Genomic DNA, 26,852 nt, shown 5'->3' on the forward strand with positions numbered 1-26,852 from the left:
AAGCACATACACTAATACTTACATGCATAAAATACATGCATATATTTATATAAATATGTATCTCTAAATTCCTACATTTACAACATTGCACATACAGCCAAATGTTCTACTTACTTATACATCCCCTCTCTGTGAGGAATTATTCTACATCAGTCTGTAACGAGCTGTGAAAAATGGGCTATTGGGATTTAAATTTTAAGTGTTATAATGGAGGGATTCAGATTTTCTTCTTTTGTATGTAAGGTTTAGTCAATTTAAGTAAGGCAAGCTTTAGTCTGAAGAAACAAGAGCGCTGTCAAAACATAATGAACACGGCACGGCAAGATGAAGTGTGCAGCTGCTGGGCAGCCCTAGTTTGGTGGTCTGTCTCGAACCTTTGCAACACTGCATTGAGTGCTTCAGTTCTGGCTATTGGCCAGGTAAACATGGGCAGTAAGCTACAGATAGATCCTCTCTAGGTACTCAAAAATGTGCATGCAACACCCTACTCCTTACCATTAATACCAATTACCAGCATGCCACCATGTCATCAGAACTTCACCTTTCCTCAACCATACAAGAGAAGAGACTTCAGTATTTTTCTTCATATTTCTAAACAATAAAAATCTACAGGGAAAATAAAACATAAAATGCAATCAACTAGATGTATGATCACCCTTTCCATGGACTGCCTAAAGGATTCAAACACATGCAAGACAGCATCACTGCAAAAACAGACACCAGGAAAAAGCACAGAATTGCGAAAACATCTGCCAAATCTCTAACGGTCAGACCTGAGGGAGACTGTCACAAAGACTTCTTATACTGTAGAGGGCTTCTCAGTCTCATTTAACCCAGAGTATTACAATACAAATAAGCAGATCCTTAATTATGCCTTCTCAACTGAACTTGCTAGTTGGATGTGTTCAGTGTATTCAGTTTCAGTGACTGCTCTCACTTTTACTCTAGTCAATTTTGATCCATAATTTTTCTTCTTCTTGCATAGGAGAATAATCAGTAGTTACAAGAAATCAGAATTTCTTCTACTGAATTAGAATGGTGTACTTCTGTCTGTCCTGACCCTTCCTAAACTTACATAATTAAATATTCATCTCTATAGTAACAAAAAGAGTACTAAGCTAACTACTAACTTCACAGTCATACAAAATTAATAAATTAGCTGCACACAAGTTAAAGTCTGTAATACAGTCAAAGTGAACAGGCAGAAGAGTGCTGTCAAAAAGAATGCTCAGGACCATAAACCAGCAGGTCACTGGGCAATTCTGTGTGTACAGTTCTGCTTTATTATACATAAAATGACATTTTTGCATCTTCACATCATACAACCCATTGAGAACATGATATCAGGATCATTTAAAACCCACTGCTTCTTGAATTTATAGCTTATTTAGTATTCTGAGAAGGGAAATAAACCAAGTTATTAGGTGAACACCATGTTTGCTATCATACTGAGAAATTTAACTAAATTCCTTGATACATAAATGTTATCCAAAATAGAAAAGTAATTAGGAAGCTAGCACCAGATTTAGCGGAAAAACATGTGGGGCTGGCCTAAATTACTGCTAAGTATGGTTATCTGTATGCTACATAATTCAGAACATGCAAAAAAAAAAAAAAAAAAAAAAAAAAAAGGAAAAAAAAGTAACAACAAACACCCAAACCGAAAACAAAAAACCCCAAAAAACCCAAAACAAACAAAAAAACCACCAAGAAAACAAAACAAAAAACCGAAACCAAAACACATCCGCACAACAACAACAACAACAACAAAAAAAGGCTAAGTGGAAAAACCCCAAATCAGTAGCCACTGTGATGGGTTTATAATATTTAACACGTGCTATCTTAAAAAAAAGTGTCATACATCACACCTATTAAGACCACAGCACCACTAGTTTGGAGGTGTTAACCAAACGCAGGGCATAGCAGATAACCCTGCAGAAACTGTTTGCATTAGACAGGAAACACCCTATTTACCAGAGGGCGCGCCTATCCAGGCTGCAGACAGGAGGTTCAAGAAAGAGGCCTCCTTGTGCTTTTGGGCCATCCCCTGCAGTTTACATCAACCCGTATCACACCAGATTCTGACTACGGCCTCCTGGCACATCTCTTGAGCTGACAGAATGCAGCCAGACATTTCCTACCAAGTTGCGGAGGCCAGGCTGGGGGCACGATGCTTCTCGCTCTGAACTGCTGCTGGTTGTTCACAGCTTGGGAGAAACTGAGGGAGCACATGGAGGAGAGTCAGGATGTAGGATGCCATTTCCTCCGGAGCCTCCACTCCACCTCAGGCTGGTGTGCTGTCTGCCAGGCTGTAGTACAGACACTGTCACAGGAGATGCTTGCCACTGGCTCTATCCCTTGCTCAGGAGCTAGGCTGGGGCCCTGTTGCTGCTGCTCACAACACAAGCAGTCAGACTCGGCGGCAGCTGAGGGACCTCCTCCTCACCCTTCCATTCCCCCTGATGAGAACAACAATCTTTTCCACTTTTACACTGAACAGAGCAGTCAATACAACGGCAACTTTTACCCAGCCAGTGCCTTCAAAAAAAAAACCCCAAACAAAACCAATAAACAAACGGGTCCTGTCCCAGCCATATTTCCTTTCAACAACATCCATATCCAGATTCAAGGACTAACCACAGCCAGTTCCCAGGACACTTCAGTACTGCCAGGGAGCCAAGCACATATCCTGAGCTTTCTCTAACTCCAGTTGAAACTGAGGACGGCAGAGTTCAGAATTTAGATAAAACATGGGAGTGTCGCCAAATTACAGACCAAAGACCTGTTTGTCCAGTTACCTACCACAGTGAAACCTTGTTCACCTTCTCTCCTGCTTTCTCATTCTGTTTTCCCCTTAGACCTACCTCCTCTTGGGCTTCTTTGCTTCTTACTTGCTTGGAGCACCACTGTTCCTAACTTACCATGCATCTAGGGATCGGCAGGTCAGGATGATAAGCCATACAGGCCTCTCCATAGCAGTGAGCACATTCCCCAAAATGCATGGAGAGGAACTTTAAGGAGTGCTTCTCTTGGCTAAAAGCGTCAGCATGGTGTCAGTACTCAATGGATTAAAGTCTGCCACGTTAGCCAGCTTAAAAGGCCTACTTCCTTGGTAGATGTCTAAGACACCTCAAAAATGACAAATTCATTTCCAGTTGGGGGAAGAAAACAAGAAACTATTTAGTTTGCTCTGGTTCTTGCTATGGAAGTTGTGCTTCATCTTCCTTTCAACCTCCTCTGCTCATTTGTACCCATTAAAAAAATGTATACTGCCAAGGCTACTTTCACACAGAAGTCTACACAGCACCCTTTATCACACAAAACACTGTTGGCTATGCACCGTACTCCAGAGACGTGCCCCAGGAGAAAAGCCACTAAAAGACAAGGTCCTAGAAATACTTTTTTCCTACATTATTTTACAATATTTTTAGGACAGTTTTAAGGGCTTTTTTCCCCTTTGTTTTCCACATCCCTTCCCCACTCTTTTTTTCCCCTAATAATCTTTAAGTAGCAGAACTTAAGTAATACTAAAATTCAAGGGTAGAAGATTAGGAGCTGCTTAAACGAGATAGATTTTACATGGGTTTATGTTCTAATTCAGTAGTTCTCTTCTAGTTTAATCCCTAAAATAATTTTAATTATACCTGACTACTTTCTCCTATAATTCAGTAGAAATAATTTATTTTTACTCAAAAGAGTAGTAAGTCCAGACTCCTTCTTTCCTTCTTTGATAAATCTGGTAGCTCCAATTCTCTCAAAACCATGAGGGGCAGCACACGATGAATTAAATGTGTTGTCTTCAAAACTTTAGCAAATACTATCAAAGATCTAAGGAATGAACAGGTAAGGCATGTGACTGAAAGAAAACTATATAGTGGATCAAACACAGTAGTAGAAGAGTCTGAATTCTTTTATTATCACACCCAGTAGGACAAGAGTCTGAATTCTTCTATTCCTACTTGCACAGGATTCCCACTTGGGCAGGGAGAAAAACAAAGGAGGGAAAAGCATTTTAAAAGAGCACAGTCTCCAGAAGACACACACTCCTACTAAGATAAAGTTACTATTTAACCTCTTGAGAACCAGAAGTGGGGATACACATCTACAGACTGGAAAGCACTTCAGTGATAAAGCACATTGCCTACTGAGCATTTGACATGTAAAGGAAATGAGCTTCATCCCTTCAGCAGCACTTTCACACTAATTGCTATTGTTTATCTTCTTCCTTCATACAAATAGGACAGTTGCAAAATATTTGCAATAAATGCCTTATTTTAAACAATGCAACATAAATTTGCATGTTGTCTTTAAGGGAATCAATGCAATTAACAGGAAAAGTGGTCCTATTCCTTTTCCCTTCTCAGTTTTTAAAAAATGCCAGAGGCAATATTATATAACTGTCACATTTTCTATACAAGAAATATAAAAACTTAGCAATTAATATTCTGTCCTGCCTTTTGTTTGGACGTAAATAGTCAGTAACGCTTAAGCAGTTAATGCACTCGACTTAAGGAAAAAAGAAAAAAACTTCAAAAAAATTAAAGCCATTATTTAGGGCAAAATGTGGGTGTTTGAAAACGATGCCCTTTACTGGTTAGGAGACTGAATATGAACAATTAAGTGGAAGCCATTCAACCTCAAAACTAAGTCTGTTCCCACAAGACCTCTGGCAACACCATCAGTGTCCCACATTTGAGCATGCACACATTGACTGCAGCTCAGAAATTCAGTATGCAAACAAAAGACACTCCTCTCTTTACTGAGACCCACATTCTCCTTCCCTCCCACTGACAGCTGACCAAATTTTTTTTAATTAATCATAATTAAGCATCTAGAAGCACTACTTTCCCAGGGGAACATGAAAAAAAAAAAATCCATTCACTGTGCCCATTCAGCTGTTGGTCTCCGTCGAGCCTGCGGCAGAGGGCATCAATTAATGCCAGCTATGGCGGCTTTCATGAAGCGGGTGCTTGTTCTGTAGCAACCAGACGTCTGCAAAGTTATGCTAAAATGTAAGCGACCAAACACTCTACAGTCATAATGTTAAGACACCACTACACATATACCTGCAGCCAGCAAAGTGGCATTCCCCACAGTCATATGGAGCAGTAACAAATTAGAATCTGTTTGTACTGGAGTTCCCAAGCACAGCTATATCCCTTCAGCAGCAAAACAACAAATAATGGTTATAAAAAATGGCTATGTCTGATCTAGCATTTTTCCACATTAAAACTGAGCTTATGTAACAGACATAACTACTGATCATTATTTTTTATTTAACAAAGTTTAATGAGAAATTTAACAGAAAAAAAATTAAGTATGTGCTGGCATATATCTGACACCATTTACAAATGTACATTGATCTTTCTTCTCCCCACAAATTTTTATTAGATATTCAGAATCCACACTTAAGAGTCAGCTGTGTATCTAAACTGGTATAGTCACATAAGCATATCTTCCTTCTAAACACGAAGTTACACCACAGGATAAAAGTCTTTTACTGGTTCAGAATTTCCCCAGAAGGAAATAAAAACAAATCATGAGAATACAAAGTGCCTTTTTCAACTGCAATTGTGTACTTAGGAAGCTGTGTCAGCAAAATTAACTTGATACTACGGCTCAAATTATCACCCCTGTATAAAACCCAGCATGCAGACTAAGTCTAGGAGCAAACTTCAGCTCCACATGGCAATACACCTACTGAGGAAGGCAACCTATTACACACGCAGATCATCACACTGCAAAGTCACAGTGAGGTAATTGCAAACATCTGAATAATCTCTAGTGAAGCAATTCAAACATCTCCGGGAATAGTCATGAGTGGGGATGACAACACAAGGCCTCTGACATCCACTCACTATATATATATTTTTTTTTATGGTAATACTTAATCATCAAGCACCACACAAGCCAGGGAAGATCAGATGATTTATGTGTTTCAGTGTGCTGCCACAGACCTGCACTATATATACATGCACATTTATAGTATTAAAAACAGTATGGCACGGTACTGAAAAAAAGTTTCAGTGCTATATGCTTCATGTTTCAAGTGACTCAGTGAGGTCAGAAACAAATTATCCAGGCCACTACAAATAAAGTACTGATAAAGCATTCATGTTATGTCATCAAACATCCCTTCCTTCTGACATGCTATGCCACTTTAGTAATCCAAGTCTCTGAACCACAAACACTGTTCAACTTTAGAACCCCTTTAGCCTGTCCAAGATATGTTTTCTGCAGATCAGAACACCATAGTGCTGGATCATACAGGCTCTGAGAAGAAACAATGCATGACCCAGGGAAAGGCAAATCCTTCTCTGCAATGGTATACTTCTAGCTCCCTCCCACAGCTGCTGACCCAGCATGACTAGAACACAGTATGACTTTAAATTTATTCACATGGTTATGCCTAATGAAAATCCCCTGAGTGAGACTAGAAGATTAGTAGCATCCTTCTAGCAAAACCAGTACACGTTCAGCAGTACAAGTTTCCAAGCAGAGCTGTAATGAAGTGAAACATACTTCCATGAATTAATCTGGCCCACAAAATCAACTTATAGTATGTCTTTACCAAGATTTCTTACTGTGAGTACAGTTTTACAAAGAACAATAGAATTTCCACAATCAAGTAAAAATTATTTCTCATTTACATCTCTCCTAACCACTTCAGTGGTCAATAACACCTTATTCTCTCCTGAAAATCCAAAAACACAGAAACAAGACCCAAAAAAAAAAATTAAAATTACCTTGTATACTTCATATACTTTCTATACCAGACTTAAATCTATGTATCTATACATATCCTACAAGAATACAGGGAAAAGGCTAGGTCCATCTTAAACACAGTACAGATTATACAAGCAATTTATGAAAAAAATCTTTTGCATGTACTTTGCCCTGTAAGAACACTCATACCAGTAAAGGACTATTTTACCACCAAAGTAATGTACTAATTGCTCACAAATAGAAGTAGGTCACAGAAGATTCATGAAAGCAATTGCCAGTGACTCAGTGTAGAAGGAAGAAGAAAAGAAAGAAAATGAAGCAAGGATATGATTTATAGTGTGTAAATAGGTATGAGCTAACAGTGTGAGGAGGAACAATTTCACAATGAAGATTTGTTTAATTCACCCTGATGTGTCGAGAATGAAGTATTACATAAAATGACTAGTAAAGTAACATCCACCATAGAGACAAAAATGCAAGCAGTGGTAATTATAGTAAACATTCTAATTTTGAACACATCAGTTAACTTACTGTCCACAGCCACGACAGCCCACAGCCCTTGTGACACAACAGCAGCAATAGCTCAGTGTCAGATCTAGCAGTGCTGCTGGCACTAACAAGAACCACCTGAGATGCTACAGCAAATACTGCTTGTCAAACCACGCAACACAAGACAGTTAACATCTGTTTTTTAACTTAACTGATTAAACAATATCTGTTTCAATACAAGGAGAACTGCCAACAAATTTAAAGGAGAGGAAACCAAAGTGAGTACATTGCTGTCAAGCTTTAAATTGTATAATGTAGTACATGCTGTCTTCAAGATCCATCTTCTGGATTCAGTGACTCAAATACTCCAAGTTTTCAGTGTTTGAGGGTAAGGGTTTATTATTGTTGAGTTTGGTTTTTTGCTTTGTGGTCTGACAGTTTTTCTTAAAAGTTCATGTTTCAAGCCCTATTTTGGCAATGGAGAGATTTAAGATGAGCAGTAAGTATCTAAAACCAGACAAAATTAACTTCTGCTAAAGTCAATTGCAAAATTAACTTCTTTATACAGCAGTAATTAATTCCAAATAAAAAGGAACACTGGCTTGGATGCATACAAAGTCGAACAGTGCAATCCAGTGTACAATCTTTCTTCTTTATACATCAATCTTTTCAAGAATTTTAGTATCCATAGTTAAAAATATCTCAAGGTTTCATAATCCTCCAAGAACAGATCTGTCTTTTGGCTGTCTATTGGCTTTCAAACTTCCGCTAAAACTCCACATTGAAGCAGCAATGTCTAGGACTGCAGCAGTATGACAGAGGGAGAAGTAAACTGGAAAGGGAAATTTGTCTCAAAGTTGCCAATGAGGAGAGCTGAAATCCTCCTACAAAAGGTGATTTTATATTAAGTCTTGCTGTTCATAAGCAGTTCATTACACAAAAGCTGTTAACTTGAACAAGAACCGTGAAACTTACATGAAAAACTTGAAAAAAAATCACACATGCTTCAATGGGTACATTAAAAAAATTAAAATGGGATCCATAATGACCAAATCTACATCACATCACATTTCACAAATTCTCTAAGACATATTACTATGCTGACAAGTAACTGTTACATGGACCAAGCAAAAAATCAAAGAGCTTTCACACATTCTGTAAGCTGTACTGCCACGAAGTTAGTGTCATCATTAATATTCTAAGATTCACATCGATGATTTCACCACAGAAAACGGTCTTGCAGATTACCTGTCATCTCAATCAGCATGGCTGAAGAGAACAGAAAGCTGAATCTACAGTTCAGGATAAATTCAGTAATTTTCATAAAGGAATACCCTGTTCCACCAGAAACGTGCTTTGGCGTAACTTCCACACACTGTCTGACATAATGGAGACAGGTTCAAGTAGAACTACAACACTTGGCATTTTGTGATCTTCTGACCCTCTCAGGAGTAAGGAAGAATGCACTGAGAGGTTGAACACTAATTCCTTATTTCCTGTTTTTTGTAAAAGAGAAGCCCTGAACCTCTAATTTGGTTCAGTGATTGAATCAAACATTAGATTTTCTATTAGCATAAGCTCTAGCTCAGCTTTTCAAATAATCATTAGAAATTACCTCAGACTACATTCAGCTTGAAAACCAAATATAGGTGTACCTCTGAAACACAAATTATTGTCAGCAAAAGCCATTTTCTCAAATGTCTTAAGTATTAACGAATCAATACATTTGTTGGTATTATCCTTTCTTCAAATCATAACCACAAAAATCACGACTTTGAAGACATGAATTTAATGATAAAGCATAAACATGAGACAATTTTAACATATCATATGCTTTTTAATCATCTCCCTTCTATAAATCCATAACTAAACATTAAACCAAAATGATTTTTCAATCCTTCAAAAGCCTTGAGAAAGTCTGTGCAGGTAGGTAATGGTAACATACAGTTCAGGAGGGCTAGACAACTAGTTGAATGTATATATGGGTGTGTAACCAATTAAAAAGTGACTGATCATTTTCTCAACCCAGCTTACAGAGCTCTGACTTGTTTTTATGGGGATATATAATCTCTTGCCTCACTGTGACTAGCATAAATTTAGCTGATACAGAAAAACAATGACAACGGAATATTAAAAAATGACGAATAAAAAAACCAAACCCAAGATTCTAACTGGCAAACTGGCATACAACAATATGGTGAAAAACAAATGCAATCTCATAATCTCTTCCTTCCAAAGTGCTTCATTAGGTTCCACAGAACCACGGAGAGCTTATTGAGTGACACAGATTCTTTTTTTCTTCCTATTTTATAGAGAAATATCATATCTCACACTCCTAACTTTTCTTTATTGTTTCTTTTTTTCCAATAAAGAAACCCAAACACAAGAATAGCAGCTTCACACCTGTTTAACACAGGAAAGGTACAGTATCATTCTGCAAAAATCGTCTGAACTCCCAAGAGTTTCTGTAAGACTGAAGCTGGACTAACATTACATTACTGATAGTTCTAAATTTGGTATTACATCTGAGCTACTGAAGCATTTCCAACTCAGAGCTCTAAAAAGAAGTTATAGTAATAATAATACCAGAAAATAATATTCTGCTTTTAAATTCTGACTACTCAGTATGTTATACCAGCCTTATTTTTGAAACAGATAACATAGTCACTCTCTCCAAAGGGCAAATTCTGATCTTCCTATTCACTAATGTCTCCCAGCACACTTTACCACAAGTAAAAAAGTAGAAACATGTCATTCACCAGTGTTGGAGACAGGAATCATACTGCAATGTGATACAAAGCTACACGTCACATCCTTTACCAGCCTAGCTTTAATAGCCCAATGCCTGCAGCCACACTGCCTCACGCTGCGATTTTTTCACATCTTGGGCTATGCAGCACTGGGCTAACTAGCTGCTGCAGGAAATTATGATCACCTCCGAGTCAGAGCTAAGCACACACCCTAGCACTGTGCTGCAGGGCACAGTGCTGTTTTGCAGATGAATCTGGGCTGACAGTCACATGAGGTCATCAGAGATCATTGCTTTGAGTAAGCTAAATGCAGTCAAGCGCATACTTGTGAAGAAACTTACTGAACATTCTGAAACCAAATCAACTGAATGTCTTCAGTCCTGAGTTGCTCTTCAAGATCTCAACAAGATTAAAGAAAAAGTCCAATTATTTAGACAGCATATTTGTGTTAAGCAAACCCCTGATTACCTTAAACTTTTGTCCACCAATGCTGATTTAAAACCAACTTTTCTTTTGATGGAATCAAACAAAAAACCTTCCCAAACTGATAAAAATAAGTCTGTAACACACTATGTATGTACAATCCACCAATCAAGAGAACTTAGCATCTCTGACAATAAAGTGTGATGAGGATGATTTCAGATTAAATTTAGCAATACACAGCTATCAAATCATGGGCCAAGCAAGTATAAAAAGTAGGCAAATTATACTGATAATCTTGTTAAAAGGTTACCACCACTGATGATGCAAAGAGAAGCATAGAAGTTCACTCTGTTTGTTAAGGCGAACAAGTGGTGTGTGGCCACAGTAAAGATTAGAAGTCAATTTTTCACATTCAAGCAACTACATCACACCCTCAAGACACATACAAATATTTTAAATTTTAAAAAGTACTCAGTATAGTTCAATACGGTCATTTTATAAATTCAGTGTGCTAGCAGAAGGGAAGGAAAAAAAACCAATAAGCCTTAAGCATAGAGACTACTGCCTTACAGTGTTACAGGAAGGTACTTTCCAGCTTTGTTCAAACACATCAAATCAATTGAAATTAATCATACATTATGTTTGAAATCACACATGCTTGAAAACCTTGGAAACCACTAAACTCACCAACTACAGTAACACTATAGCACATTTTCTATTCCACAATTAACATGCAGCAAATGTGTGAAAAAAATAATCTGCAGTTTTGTTTTCTACATATCTTTTATTTTCTACAAGGACATATGAAAACAGAAAATTGTAGGTGCACCAATGTATGTCCCTATAGCCATGTGGTTATTACTCACAGACAAAAAAAATCAACTATGCTACTCTAGGTAGAAATAATGGTGCTTTTTGGTTGAAAAGTCTTTGGAACAAATGATTATGTGCTGCAGATGCTTTTACTCAAGATTTTACCTAAAAATAGTAACTGGATTTTTCTCTTTGTTCTCCAACACTGTACAATGATTTCAGACTGCAGCCTTCCTCCTTTAGGCTGCAATTGACTGAATTTTCAGAAACTCTGAAAAAATAGACAGCTTTGTCCCAAGACTTCTAAAAGAAAAGTATTTTGAGAGAAAATCTGTCATAACTGAGGAAACCCCACATTTTTGACTTTCAAGAACAAAACCACTTGGGTCCATCATGCAACAGAGCCCAGTGGAGAGAAGCATTATTACTTCTTATATATGCAGTAGTGCTAAGAGTCCTCATTGTTCTCCACATCACAGGAACACAACAAATGACAGCCTCCACTCCAAAGAGCTTACACAAGCCCAAAAATCCAGGCCCAACACATAGACAAGACAAACATCTCCAACAGGTTAGAATAGGGTGTGGATGAAGTAAGGTGACAGAAAAGGGTGTGCTACAATTTTTGGCCATCAGGAAGAGTAATCAACTCACTACTCATCCGGCCCATTAGCCCATTAGCTAATTTAAGGTTTCTATTTGCATCACAGCAGAAGGATGCCTGAAGAAGTGATGTTCATAAAATGTTCATAAAGCATAAAACCACCATTTCTGCAGCCTTTGTTTTTGTTTGGAAAATGCCTTAGGTCTTACGAACACCATAGTCAGAGGGTTTGAGAAAAAGGAAAAAATGTGACACTGGTAAAAAACTACTTTAGTACCCTCATAGTCACAGTCAAGACACAAAGACAGGAATAAATTCACATTCTACATGAGTCTCCTTTGTTCTCTACCTTTTTTATGAGGCAACAGTAGCTCTTACTTTTGACAGGACGTAGAAGAATACATTGCCTAATAAAGGTAGAAGCTAGTAAATTAATAGGAGTTGTTAACATAAAAAAGGCAATTAAAAAGCAAATGCCTTAAAAGCAAAAATCTGATACTGCACATGTCTTATCCTAAGAACATGAAGCACCACATTCCTTCCACATCATATTGTAATGAATTGTCTTTTAACTACTTGTACTTCAAGTCCTATACTCACTTGTCTTCACTTATCTTTAGTAAGTGTATTGATAATATTTTCTGCCTTTGCCCTAAGCATGGTTAATGTCAAGTGAAATCATCAACTCATGCTTTATGAGTTTTATATTTACAGAATCTTGGTATCTATTACAAAAGTGGTTTTATAAAAGAATACAAATTTTGTAGGAAAATAACCCTACAGCACAAACTATTCAGGTGAAATGTCTATAAATGTATGAAAACTATTTCTATTGTTGCTTTTAGTTGTGCAGCATTATGTGCATTCCTGCTGTCACTTAAAAGAGGCCACTATGTAATACAGAACAATGAGCCAGTTCTCAAACTCCAATCCTTCTCTAACATTAAAAATGCCAGTAACTAAAAAATGGGATTTTTTTCATACTATCTTTTCCATGAAATTGGGCAACACACTTTCATAATTCTGTATCTTCTGTTCCATGCGTGTTTAATATACCTATTAAAAAAAAGAGCTTAAACTGTAACTTCAAATCATCTGAAACTTGGCAGATACTCTTATTCTACAGGCATATGCTACCCCCATACTAAAACAATGTCCAGCAACAAGTCATTGCATTAGGGTGCTGGATTTCTAACACGCACTGGGTGTTCCCGCCACATGTCCCTGTCCATACTGCTTGTGCTTTACTTCATTCCTGTATTTTTTTTTTTTGCAATGATCTAGCTGATTTACCTACAAGATAAACCAGGGAGCAGCTCTACAAATAACTTAAGAGTCTCCATCAACACGACCAATGGCACGCTTTTGCCTCCCACTGCACTACAGTCTTCCAACACCACCTCAGCAGGACACATTCCTTCATACAACTCCCACACCCTTCCATCTTTTCAGACAGTCTGTCACACCTAAGAGAGAAAAGCAGCACACAGCTTCCTCCCACCAAGTCCTTATACACATCCTACACTCCCACAGGGACCCGAGCCAAGCACTCCCACCACACAAAGAGGCCAGACCATGCTGTCAGCTCATCAGCCAGCTTCCTGGGGCAGGTGTCTTTTAGAGAACACAATGCTATTGTTCCCTCAGTATGACTTGAAGGGAAAATTAATTTTTCCATACCAACTGAGGCAGAAAATGCCGACAGTCTTTTGGACCTCTCTTAGATTGTTTTCTTCTATCATTATCCATGTGGTGGCCCTTATACTGATTTAGGCAGCCACAGTCACAAAGAACATACTGAACACTTTCTGTGTTTATAAAGAGACTGGCCCAATGTCTCTGAGGCTATTACTAAGGTTAGTGTGAGAGACAATAGCATCAGCAATAAATTATTAGTGGTAAAACACAGCTCACTTAAGGAGCAACGAGAAACAAAATAAAGTTGCCCTGAACAGTGTCAAATTTTTCAGATTTTGCTAACTCATCAATGATTAAACAAACATCTCACAGTGTCTGGGAGGGCCAAACTACTAAACCTCTAACACTGTTACTCTGTGTCTTGCTTCCTGTAGAGTGTCAGAAGGCGATCCTACTGGTTTCTTCTTGCCTTATAATTTATGAATCAGAAGAAGGAAACATATGATCGCTAAAAGGTATTAATTTGTAGATAATGCTGAATGTTTAGGTCTGACCCACACAAACAATTTGCATATTTTAAAAAGTAACCTAGTATATTAATATACACAAGTATGTTTTGTATTTCCTTTACAGAAAAAAAGGGAAAAAAAGAGAAAAAAAATCCTGCTCTTCTAAGATTTGAAGAAGACACAGAAGAAATAATGTGAAGATACAATTTTCAAACTTAAAAAAACCAAAAAAAACCAACCAAAAAAAACCCGAACCAAACAGGAAGAAGTTTCATTTTTCTGTTTTGAAATTTTTCCCACAGATCGAAATCAAAGCCTTACAAAAGATTATAATATTTTGACATTTGACAAGACAGAATAACACATCTGAGACACAACCAAGCAGTAACGAAAAACTAGACAGAAGTGTATTTCCCAACAGAGCTGTACTCCAGTTACTCATAGGTCACAGATGGGGAGCAAATGCCTCCAAACACAACAGTTCAATCATCCAAACATGGCAAAAAGGCCAGGGATAAAGCCCAATCACCCAGCCTCAGGTAAGAAAAAATATACAATGCAAACTTCCTTTAAAAAAGTGTTATATATTTTCTCTGTTTGTTATGTGGGTAATGCAAAAGGAAGATGCTGTGGTAGGACTTGATGGTTCAGGGAACTGACATAATCATCCGTTTGCGTGGGGTGTTAGTAGACAAGGTGAATAGAGCATATTGGACTTGTCTGACTGCTTTTCCTTCTCCTATTACAGCACTTATGGAAATTCCCTTGACATACCCATGAGTAGGAATGAGCTAAACAGGCCTAGAGTCACTGAAAAGGCTAATCTATAAAACAAACGTACACAATCTACTTTTTATAAGTTAACTCCCAGCAGGGTTAACAGTATTAATACAAAGGATATTTGTTAATGACAGCTTCTCACTGAACAGCACTCTGATGAAGGAGATACTAATCAAACATCCTCCTTCCAGTTTCCCAAAAAGGGAACCAAACAAAGCCATGTATAGATTTACATTATGAAAACCATCCTGAAGACAAATTCTGGTAAACACCAAGACAGCTGTTGAGAGAAACATGTCTGATTTATCCTTATCATCAGTATATAACTTCTGTGTCATCAAGGACTGGATTGTTTGGTTCATGTCGGAACTATGCAGAATCTGTAAAGGTATCTTTATCAACTGAAAATTCTAATCACCATTTTTGCTTTTTCTCAGTCAGCACGGACTGCAATCAACAGGGAACACCCATGACGCAAGGCAGAGCTTCACTCTGGATGGTTAGGTTCATTGATATTAACCAATACACTGTTTTATTAAATGACATATCTGTTACAAATTTTTCTGTCAAGAGAATAACCAGGGAATCTACATATTATGGGGATCCACGTCCTGTGACTGAATCACAGCACTTTCTCTTCTACAATCCTCCCATCAAACTTTCATCTCTCATACTCCATTTGCTCTCCAAACTCCCTTTGGGGCCAGCTTCCCTCACTGTTGTTTAGCTATCCATAGTGCAAATGATGCTTCATGGAGCCACTGATAAGCCATCTCTGGGAGGCATTGATAGCATCTCTAGTCAAAATATCACGACTTGGCTGGAAGAAGGTCCTGGCTTCCAGTTACACAAACCTCTCTGTGTGCATGAGGCACACCTCTTAAGTTCTCACTCCATTAGACTTCAGCTTGAGTTTTAAGAGGGAGGTTTCAGGGTTAAAGTACATACTTCAAAAATACAGTACTCTTAGGACTACCTTCCTTTTGTTTTCCATTGTTGAGGTTTCTGTATACTTTTACTTAGGAAGACCTTTCCAGAACATTCTAGCATCTCATCCAATAAGTGATAACAGTAGCTCCAAAAGGATTTTAAGAGTAGGAAGAACTTAAATTAGAAGCCAATTCATTATACTGAGATTTATTAAAGGAAGTTCAGGTAGTTCAAACCACTATACCCATCTTCCCTGTAAGAACTTCAGGACTTATAATTCATGCCTAGAAACATCATATTTAAGTGTATTTCAAAAACAAAGTAAACACTTCTTACAGAAATCCGTATCTGATTAATAGCTTTAATGAAACAATTATCATATAAACTCCTCTCTTCCAAGGATGCATGAAAAAAAACCACCAACAAACCCAACAAAAAATGCAGTGCATTTTTTTCACATATCAAATCTATCTCCTGTGAGAAGTGGGACTCTGTTCATAAGCCTATGACAAGTTTCATGCAGGATGGGGGCCCAGCAACCCAGAGAGGGAAGACTGACAAGGCACTGTTCCCAAAAGCATGCAAGAAAGCAACCAGGGAAAAGAAGTCTATCTACTACTTCTCCAGTTACGCATATCCTGAATGCCTCTTAAAACAATCACAGGTGACAAGTACCAACATTCAAACAAAGTAACTTTCAATTTATTAGCTTCTTAAGGTGAGCTCCAGACCAAACTAATATCCACAGAATTACCTCAAAAAACAAAAAAAACCCACCCAAAACAAAAAACACCAACAACAAACAAACAAACCAAACAAAAAACCCCAAACCAAAACCTAACAAAATGCACACATATAAAGCCATTTCCTTACCTGCAAGTAGTGCCTCATTTTACATAATTTTCAACTTTTTTTTGAGGGGAGAAAACAAAATTCACAGTGGGTAGCCTTTTAAATTTTTTTCTTTGATACATTATTTTAAACACAGGTTAAAGGCAAATGATAGAGATCAAAAGCTTTAAAATTTGACAATGACCATAGTTAGTGAATTTGCAAAAGTTCAAAGGAAAAATATCCTCTGAAAGGTTCTCAAGAGAAAATCCAGGAGCCATCACTGAATGTGACACAGCCTGTTGAATAAGGCTGAATCAAAGATATGTGAATTTTCTGATTCTCCTCAAATATGCGTATTTCCTGGTGCCATTCCAGCATTTCTCCAAACAAATCTAGTTCCTACTAAACCTCTTCTAATGACATGCAACATGACAGCCCGATCTACGTCTACAGCCTATAGATAATGTGACAGTATACACAGAACTACTGCATGCAACAATCAGTTTTACAAAATTTTCAGTGTGGTCCATTTAATAAACTTCATTTCAAACGTCCAACTTAAATCAGTTAGCAGTATCTTCACATTCTAAACACAGTGGCTCAAAATATTGAGTGATTTAATGTCCATAACTAACAAAATCATTACCATTCCTGCACTACGACATATAACAAATTCATAGAATCACAGAATGGGTAAAGACCACAGTGGGTCATCTGGTCCAACCTTCCTGCTCAGGCAGGGTCATCCTAGAGCACATGGCACAGGATTGTGTCCAGGCAGTCCTTGAACATCTCCTGTGAGGGAAACTCCACAACCTCTCTGGTCAATCTGTTCCAGTGCACGGTCACCTGCACAGTGAAGTTCCTCCTCATGTTCAGGTAGAACTTCTTGGGCATCAGCTTCTGCCCATTACCTCTTGTCCTACTGCTCAGCACCTCTGAGAAGAGCCTGGTCCATCCCCTTGAAACCCACCCTTTAGATACTTATACACATTAATGAGGTCCCCCTCTCAGTTGTATCTCTTTGAGGCTGAACAGGCCCAGCTCCCTCAGCCTTTCCTCATAAGAGATGCTCCAGACCCCTCATCACCTTTGTAGCCTCCACTGGACTGGCTCAGGAGTTCCACGTCTCTCTTGTCCTGAGGAGCCCAGAACTGGACACAGCTCTCCAGGTGAGGCCTCACCAGAGCTGAGTACAGGGGCAGGATCACCTTCCATGACCTGCTGGCAATGCCCTTCCTAATGCCCCCCCTAATGCCCCCCAGGATACCATTGGCCACCAGGACACTCTGCTGGCTCATGGACAGCTGGGTGTCCACCAGGACCCGCAGGTCCTTCTCTGCAGAGCTGCCCCCCAGCAGGTCAGCCCCAGCCTGTGCTGGTGCCTGGGCTTGTTCCTCCCCAGGTGCAGGACCTGGCATTTGCCTTTGCTGAAATTTCAGTTGGCTCCTCTCTGCCCCAATTCATCAGAAATCTCCCCTGAAATCCACTTTTCTGACCACCATTTCCAGCTTTGACAAAGAGCTACTAGAGGCAAGCCCATCAATCGGTATGTGCAGCCACACAAGTTGGTACACAGCTTATCACTGACAAGTTTGAAGCTCTCTGACAAGAGGTGCATCAGAAGAGGCAACTATTAATCAGTGCATGGGTGAGTTCCTGTGTGATTAAAGAAACATTTGAGAAGGATGAGCCAAAGACTAATACAGCAAGAACTGTAATGACTGCAGAACATCAGTAGCAGATGTAAGCAAAATACAACAGACTGAATTTCTCTGCGCTGAGCCTAGACCATGTCCGAACAACCACAGCTCATGAAGGGATGTCTGAGCTACTGTCCTTTAAATTCTCTGTGTAAGAAAAACAAAGATTGTCTCCTAACGTGTCACAGCAGACATTAACCATGACAGTGGGAAAAAAAAAAAAAACAATTACAGCTTCTTTCAGCATTTACCTATGGGTTTTTTTATTTTGCTCATGTTTCAGCTTTCCTCAGGCTTTCTACAGTAAGATCCTTTGGTGACTTCCTAATGATCTTGACATAATTCTAAAAGAATAACATTTTATCAGAGTGAAAACAAAGCAAAAAATAGGAACATGACCAGATGAATCCCTACCAGTCTGGCTGAAGCTAAAAAACAATGTTGGCTCATTCAGACTGTAACAGAACTTGAAATACATTAACTACCTGAAGAAAAAGACCGGTCAGTTAAACAAACCAGAATAAAAACAACACATTCAATTTGACAGTGAGACTGTAAAACTATCCCCCAAACACACAGCCTTTATTGTGAATGAAAGGAAATACAACTACCAAGATACATTAACACTCCACTAGGTAGTAGAGAAAGCAATGGGATCATTAGTCCAGCAGATTAACTTCTAACAAAACATATTCAATGACTGTGTTTGGAAGCAAAGATAGTCTGCACAAATGTACTTCTTAATCCCCCCAGTTTTAGGGATAACAATCTTCTTTGAACTTACTCAACATCTGTTAGAATAATAGCTCATCTCTCTTGCATGTAGGAACTAAGGTGAATGAAGAGAGTTGAAAGTAAAGAAATGGTGAAGCTCTTCAAATTACCACACTCCCAAACATACATTAAAAACAATACAAATGCATCAAAAAGAAACACTTTGTTAAAAAAGTCTGAACTGATGGTTACTGTTATGTAACAGGAGTAAAATAACTCAATTGGAATACATCTTCAGCTGACAGCAACATAATTAAACACTTTTGTGGCTGTTTTTATGTAAGTGTTGGTTGGTTTTCTTGTATTATCAACAGGACCACTTTTAACACCTGTTATTAAATAAAACAATCCATTTATAATATAGTTAGTTATAGTATACTGTGTCGACAAAGTTAAAAAGAAAGGTCTACATAAAAACCAACAGCAAGAGTTTACATCATCATTTTAACATCACTGTACCTATTCAAACTACCAAAGTAGAGACATTCAAAAAACCTGCTCTTCCAGGAAGCATGCTGTCCCAAAACTAATACAACTACAACAAAGTTTGACTACTCTGTTCTCTTTCCAATAAAAATGATAACTTTCAGCTGTTTTTAAGGTTTCAGAAAGGTTATGAACTGTCAGAACACATACTTGATGATGGATGAATATTTTAATCTCGTATCATGAAAGACTCACTAATACTTCAGTGACTGTACACAAATAAAATGAAGTTTCAACACTAATCATCTATGAGTCTACTTTGGCTCAGAGACAACTGGGCAAGCATTCATGAATTTCACACCTTTGGGAAAAAAAATCCCACTCTGACTCAAAGGAAGAACAATTGTACTAACATTGTTTAAGTGCAACTACCATAAAGAAGCAAGAGAAGAGGACACCCACAAAAATGATCACTGGTTTGTTGGTTTTGTAGAAGATATGCAGACAAGATCAGACACAAAGAGTGAAAATGTCAGAGAGAACCAAACAAGTATCATAAAACAAAGCAGAAAGTAGTGATTTTTCCATGTAAAAAGAAGTGTATCTGCACACATTTATCCATTTGTCAATCTACACAGCAATTTCTATAAATAGATGTCTACACATAGAGCCTCCCACTCTCACTCTAGTTCTCTTTATGGTGGCACACGTATTTCTTCAGTGTAAGAGCACATGGTATAATCCATGGCATTTACAGTCTCAGGGATTTTGAATAACAAATGCCTCCAATTTATAATTGAAGATAGTTTTTCTACCTGCCAGTCCTGAAAACCTACTCCAAGACTTGAAAGTCAGGCTGTGATATTTCTTATTCAGGTATCACTTCCCAAAGAGCTGCTGCAACTAACAGCTAAGCCTACTGTTGGAAAGCTGCTCCTGAAGGAGGCTATCTCTTCACTGTTTACTTCTTAGAACCTCAAAGAGAGATAAATGATTACATCAAATAAATCTGTACAAAGAAACAAAATTCATTCAGTACTAGCAGACAAGTTTCATCCCAAGTATCAAGAAAGTAGGGTAGTGCTTACAGAAACAATAGGGTCTAGCAGGCCACAATAATCTGGTAGCATAGGTAAAAATAACTGAACAGCCAAAAGGAACATAACTGAGAGGCAAAATTCCCAACCAAACCATAGAATTACTGCTCTTAAATTGACAAGCAGTCCCAAAGCCAACTGTGGATACAACCAGAAAAAAACACTTCTTCAGAAGTTTTCATGAAGCACCTAGGCATGCACCAGGCTAGACAAGTTTCATAGGCAGTCTAACTATTAAGAAAAAACCTCTCTTGAATCAGTGGACCCAAAACTTTCACTTAAGCCCAGCAGGAGATTCAAACGACAGGAACTAGACTCCCTTCAAGTCCTACTCCGTAACCTACTCTTTAGGCATCTAAAATGCCTGGGAAGCTACAAGACATGAGTGGCGACCAGCAGCACTCTTAGAAAGAAAGGGAAGGCATCCTGTGGCAAGTTAAGCAAAGTAAGCAGCTATGCTTCCAGTCTTCACATGCAGCTACAGCTACAGCTGACTGAGCCTGTGAAGACAGTGCAGGAGAGATACAGCATAGAACACATAAACCCAGCTAGTACCTTAATTAATCCAAACCCATTTCTACAGCAGAGCTAGGAGAATCTGCGCTGTCCATGCTGGGTTTTATTTTTCTGACAGTTTTATTGCTCTGTAAGTTTTATACGTTACATTAGTAAATGAATTATGAGTATAGGGGGGCAGAGGGCAGGTCCACCTTTAAGAAGAGAGCTGAACGAGTGTGTGGACAGCGTTTCCCAAGAGACATCAACACAGCAGATTCTGAGTTCCCACCACTCAGAAGATAAAACTAACCTGACAACGGAGGGTTATCTGGGCCCATTAAGACTAAGTAAGCAGCCTTGAAATCCCACTGCCAGCTTTTTCATTTCACAGTGCTGTGACACACTGATTTGGCTACACAGAGGGAACTAAATACTGAATATCTCTATAATACATGAAACATAACTGCATATATGGCATGTACTATTCGCTGATATACCATACACGTGATACACTGAGACAATATTCAATGCTGCTTTAAAAAGTCTTTCAAATATTTCAACAAACCCAGTATTGCATTAAATATGTTTGAAAAGCAGGACAGCATCCAAATATATAAAACAAAGAAACCAGTGGTACACATTTATTTCAAGTTTCCTGTGAAAACTATGAAGTCTCTCTCCTCCTCAACCTGCCACACAGCCATACATTTATAAAAGTCTTCACACAGTTACAAACCCAATATGAGTAAGAACAGTGAAGACAACTTAAAAAAACCCCAACATGTCTCAGCAGAAAAATGTATATAAGGTGTATCTGGATTCTCAGTTAGTGCTGTGTAAGAACAAAAAAATATTTACAAGAGAGGGATAATAATTGTAATATAACTCAGCATTTTCAGCTACCCAAAGTAGGAGACACAAGGAATAGATATTTACTGAAGAAACAGTTTTTTCATTGATGTAAAACAGGCCATTTGTTTTTCCTATTTTAAACTTTCTGACATTAAACAGATAGTCATTTTCTTCCTTTTGAAAAAAAAAATCAGACCATAAATGCCTCAGGCTTAAGAAAAAGCAACTTTGCTGAGCCTCTATCCTGCTTGCTTTGTGCCAGCTTTTTAGCCAGAAGAAGAAACATTTTCGCACGTCCTCCAAAGATAACACATAAGCCAGTACTCAAGGTAGTTTCACAGTCAGAAGCATATCATAATTTACCACCACACCTGGTACGTCTCAAAATGGCATACGAGGTACTAGTGTACAAAGTTACAAACTTCTATACATTTTTTCTTTTCCTTGTGATAAGGACATATACTTATCCAAAAGGACCACCACAGCACAAAAAATGACCATGATGTGAAAGCTTGTGAGTCTTCTGCCATGATGGCACAACCCTTTAACTTTTACTCAGCATTTACTATTTCCAAGCCTTTTTTCCTCCTTCTGACAATAATGAAAATGCTACAAAAATAAAAAAGGCCATTCCTGGACTAACAAATGTCAAGCTAGCCTGTTTAAAAAAAAGTACTTATGCAAACCTGTCCCTTTAAGAACACCGAACAAAGCAGGCTATCTTGAGTTGCCCATATAAAGAATATCTGCTCCCAGTAAAAGGTCGAACACTTAAGAGTGAATACTGAAAGTGTCTTTAAGGGGGGAAAAAAGGAGGATGGTAGAAGGGCTGGACAAAAGAAAACATAAATGGAGGTAGAGTAATATGCAGCGTCTGGTTTAAAAAAACCACCACCAACGGCCTCGCAAGGAGAGGCTCTCACCGCTGGCAGCTCCAGACCAGGAGAAGTCAGGAGGCCGCGGGTCCCGACGCCTTCCCAGGGCCCTTCTGCCGGGGAGCAGGAAATCCAGCGCCCACTCCCGCGCACCTGGAGCGGCCGGCCTGCCTTACCTCTGAGTCCGCCGGAGCCGGCTGCCTCGCCGCAGGTGGGGCAGCGTGAAGTTGGAAAGGAGCGTCCAAAAACTGGGATCCGACATATCCATTTCTCCGCGTTGGAAAGCTTAAAAAGTCAGTGCCATAGTACGACGAGTAAGAGGAGGAAGGGACAGCAACCCTGAGAGAGAGAGGGGGAAGCCAACCAGCCTCCGAGGGGGCGGAAGGAGAGCAGAAATAGGAGCAACTCGAACCAAGAGAAACTTTTCCGTGCGGCTGCTCCGCGGGTGCCGCCCCGCCCCGGCCATTGGCGGCCGCGCAGAGGCCGCGCCGCTCCGCCCGCCCACCGCGGGTCAGCCGGCACCCGGCACAGCCCCTGCGGGCCGCCCGCCCCCACAGAGCCCCGCGGGTCGGAGCCGCCCGTCGGATGCGCTCGGACCTGCTGGGAACTGTAAGCTAAAGACGGACCAGTACGCTCGCTGCAGTGCACAGTGTACGTGTGTCACTGCCGTGGCTTCTGCCTCTCCCGGGAGAACTGACGGTACAGGTACTTAATTACCGCTTGTCACACTGGCTACCTGCCACTCCAGACATCAGGCGTTTGCCACGGAAAGCTGGGACACCTGCCTCCCTCCATTGCCAGCTACCTCTTTTGAGAAAGCTACCCTGAAGCACAGGTTGGCAAAAGAAGGGTACAGAAAGGCTCTGAGTACCTTTCCTACTCATAACAATGACCTAATCCCTCAGGTACTTCGACTCATTTCCTCCATTTCCTCCTTCCAGCTTTCTTCCTTTGCTTTCCGCTTTACCCTTCCCCAGCTGCCTCCCAGCTCAGCTGGTTTGCTTTCTTGACTCCCACCACCCAACGTTCCACCTTCACTCCTCGTTTTAGCCTCACTGCTGACTACTGTCCTCAGTTTTTTTATACTTAATTCCAGCACCACTCTCCAGCTCTCTTCTCTCTCCCTCTGCAGCTGTCTAGACTAGCATTTTTCCTCACATCTCTGCAGTATGCAAATAAATGTGTTTCTAAAATTACTACTCTACTACCTCGTCATTCTGTAATGTCTTAACTCCAGCTGCTGAAAGCAATGATGGTCAGGTATAGAAAGACATAGTGTGGATTCAGAAACTAGGAGGTTTCTTTTAATGTACTTAAAAATTTCCATTTTGTTTATCTGAGGGTCACAGAGCAGAGCGGGAAGGGTTCATATGACACTTGGGATGACACAGCACTCATTAAACAGCTCTCACTCTAGGTTAGCACCAAAGGCCTTACTATAAATCCCCAGCAGACACCATTTACTGACATGCCACAGTAAATGTCAGTTTAACATTGATCAAACATAAAAGAATCATCAAACACTTACTTAAAGACATCTTAATTTTAGAAGAGACCATTTCCATGTAAGAAGGTAAAACAGCCTCATCTAGGTCTCAGGTCAGATTTTCTTGAACAAGGAAGGCTGAAATAGCTGCAGAAGCTGGTATGTGGGCTGTTGTCCATTTGTGCCCCACAGGAGGGCACTTCCCAGCATGACTGCTCTTTTTATACCTCTCCCTTAAGACTGAGTATTCACCTCTACTGCAGCCAGTAAAAGAAAAACTCTCATCCATTTATTTTCACTTTGAGGCATGCCTGAGCATACTGAGCATGAAGTTTTAAAGGTTCAAATGAGGGCAAGCATGGCTGACAACACTCCTTTCTTAAAACTGTTTAAGAAGGAAATTCTCAAAGATCTACAAAACTACCAAGAAACACCTCCCCCACAAACTCCGTAACTTCATCATCTCTGCTACATACACAAGTTTTTGCCTGTAATCAGCGTGTTTGGAGACAGAACAGTACACAATCCTGAAACCAGGGAATTTCACATAACTGATACTGAACAGCACCAGCTAAATATTAAAACAAAGTCTTCCACCTATCACACAGGAGAAGTTTCAGTGTCCTCACTGCCCTGCAAGTTCTCCCCTGGCCTTATTACTCTACCTAAGGGGCAGTTAAGAGTTACAAAAGCAGTTCATTTTCTATAACTCAGTCAAGCACATCATTTGTGGGGTGATCATGTAACATGGAGGTCAAACTTCATTTCACATTAAGGCAAAAAATTACCAGTCTTTTCTGTTTCAAGCCCAGGACAGTAACTGAACTCATGATTTCTTTGTGAAAATCTCTACCACTTTATCAGAATGATGTGAAGCCTCCAATTCTGAAAGAGACCCTAAAAGCTTTTAAAAATTAAGCAAGACTAGCCTATCATAATGTTGGCAAAGACCCACCAGAAAAAAAGATGATTGCTGCATGAAAGTTGACAAATTCTGGTGGAAGAAAAGCTTAACCCTTCTGTGTACAACCAGACGAGATTACAACAGCCGTTACACTGATTTCATTATCTGAAAAGCTGGATTTTTGCAAAAGCAGAAAGGATAAAAAATAGGATAAAAGAAAGGATAAATTCTAGGCAACTGTTTCTGTCCACATATATAGCAACAGAGGATATCATAATGTCATGGTTTTAGGAACGGTGTTCCCCAATTTAGTACTCCTGCTGAGACTCTACAAAGCATATCACACTCACTTCCCTCTCCCCCTCCCCCTCCATTCCCCTTCAGCAGGATGGAGAAGAGAATAGAAGACACAAAGCATAAAGATCACAGGTTCAGATAATAATAACTTACTGGAAACAAGTTTAAAAAAAGAACAGTAACAGCAACAATTCTCACACCCCCAAGAATACCTGACTACTTCTTCCACCATGCTACCCAACCTAAAAGAGAGCCTTTTCCCCCATCCCCAGAAAGTCACATGAGATGGCATAGAATAACCTCCACGTCCTAGCCATGCCCCCTTCTGGCTACTGCAAAATTTAACCCTGGCCAGAACCAGGACACATAATAACAATCAATCGTGAACACTGTTCACTTCAAACAGTGGTTTGATGGTCAAATCCCTTGCAATTCTGTCTCTAGATCCTGCACAGACTATTCACAAGCAATAGCTCCCCAAATTCCATGACCTGTAGATCCAAACATAACTTCACCTTGGCTTTCTGTGCACAATTATAAGTACGCACAGTCCTGCTAATCAGTCATGCTGTTTGTAGCATGGGCTTGAAAGCAAGGAGACTCGAATAATTATTTTTCTGAAGTGCTTGCTGGACATACACATATTAAGGCACTACAGAGACTTTGACAAAGGCATGAAAATGAAGGGGGTAGCTCTAAGAAGTCCATCATTGTCCCACAACAACCCTAGAAAAATTACATGTTTCATAAAGCAAAGCATAGGCTTTATCCTTTAAGAGCACAACATGTAAATGGTGGTGAAGACTTTGCAATGCCTGTCAATAAACAACATAGCTTCCAAAGCGGTGCCTGCAGTTTGTGAGTTTCCATGACACAGAAATGCCTAATTTCAAAGCAAACACCTCAAGGGTGAGTGAAGTTTTGCATCTTATTAGTACTACATAGATGCTAAGAGGACATCTTCTCTCCCCATTTAGTGAGCTCAATCAGCTCAAGGAAGGACAATCCCAGGACCAGACCCAGTACGAGGGACGCAGACAGGTCATACAGAGAGGCAGGGGCAGCAGGACCACTTCTTTTGCAGTGTCTGTCCATAAAATTGAAGCCTCTTTGACTGTCGATACTGATAATGCTGCTCAACCTTTAAAACACAGGTTCAACAGATGTATTTTGTCGTGTTCCTTCAGGCACCGCAATCTACTTACCTCTGCCATGTAGAAAAGGCAAAAAAAAATTAAACAATAAAGATGATAATGTCTTAAAAGTATCAAAATCTGAAATTATTAGGAACAGATCTATGTCATACTGATAAATGCATAGTTGACAATTACCTACAGTTTTCCTGCAACAAAATATTATTGATATGTTCAGCAACTTTACCCCAGTATCCAACTAAAACAGAATTCTGCAGTTGTCAAAAAGAAATAAAAAAACAAAGTTAAGA

At 39.3% G+C, this 26,852-nt stretch overlaps 1 protein-coding gene across 2 annotated transcripts in view; it reads right to left on the reverse strand.

Moving 5' to 3' along the window:
• The window catches only part of MAST4 (microtubule associated serine/threonine kinase family member 4), a 189,598-nt gene that overhangs the window by 85,265 nt on the left and 77,481 nt on the right, over positions 1 to 26,852 (reverse strand). Inside the window, exon 1 of one of the 2 annotated variants that reach the window (XM_082301596.1) lies at positions 22,898 to 22,992. The exons of the other annotated variant lie outside the window; for it this stretch is intronic. Within the exon in view, the coding sequence (XP_082157722.1) occupies positions 22,898 to 22,989 (92 nt within the window). The 5' untranslated portion in view covers positions 22,990 to 22,992. Of the gene's footprint in view, positions 1 to 22,897; positions 22,993 to 26,852 lie in introns of those variants that run through there. 2 annotated transcript variants of the gene reach the window in all.

The sequence above is a fragment of the Coloeus monedula genome, assembly GCF_965178545.1.
Source record: "Coloeus monedula genome assembly, chromosome: Z".
NCBI classification, from domain to species: Eukaryota; Metazoa; Chordata; class Aves; order Passeriformes; family Corvidae; genus Coloeus; species Coloeus monedula.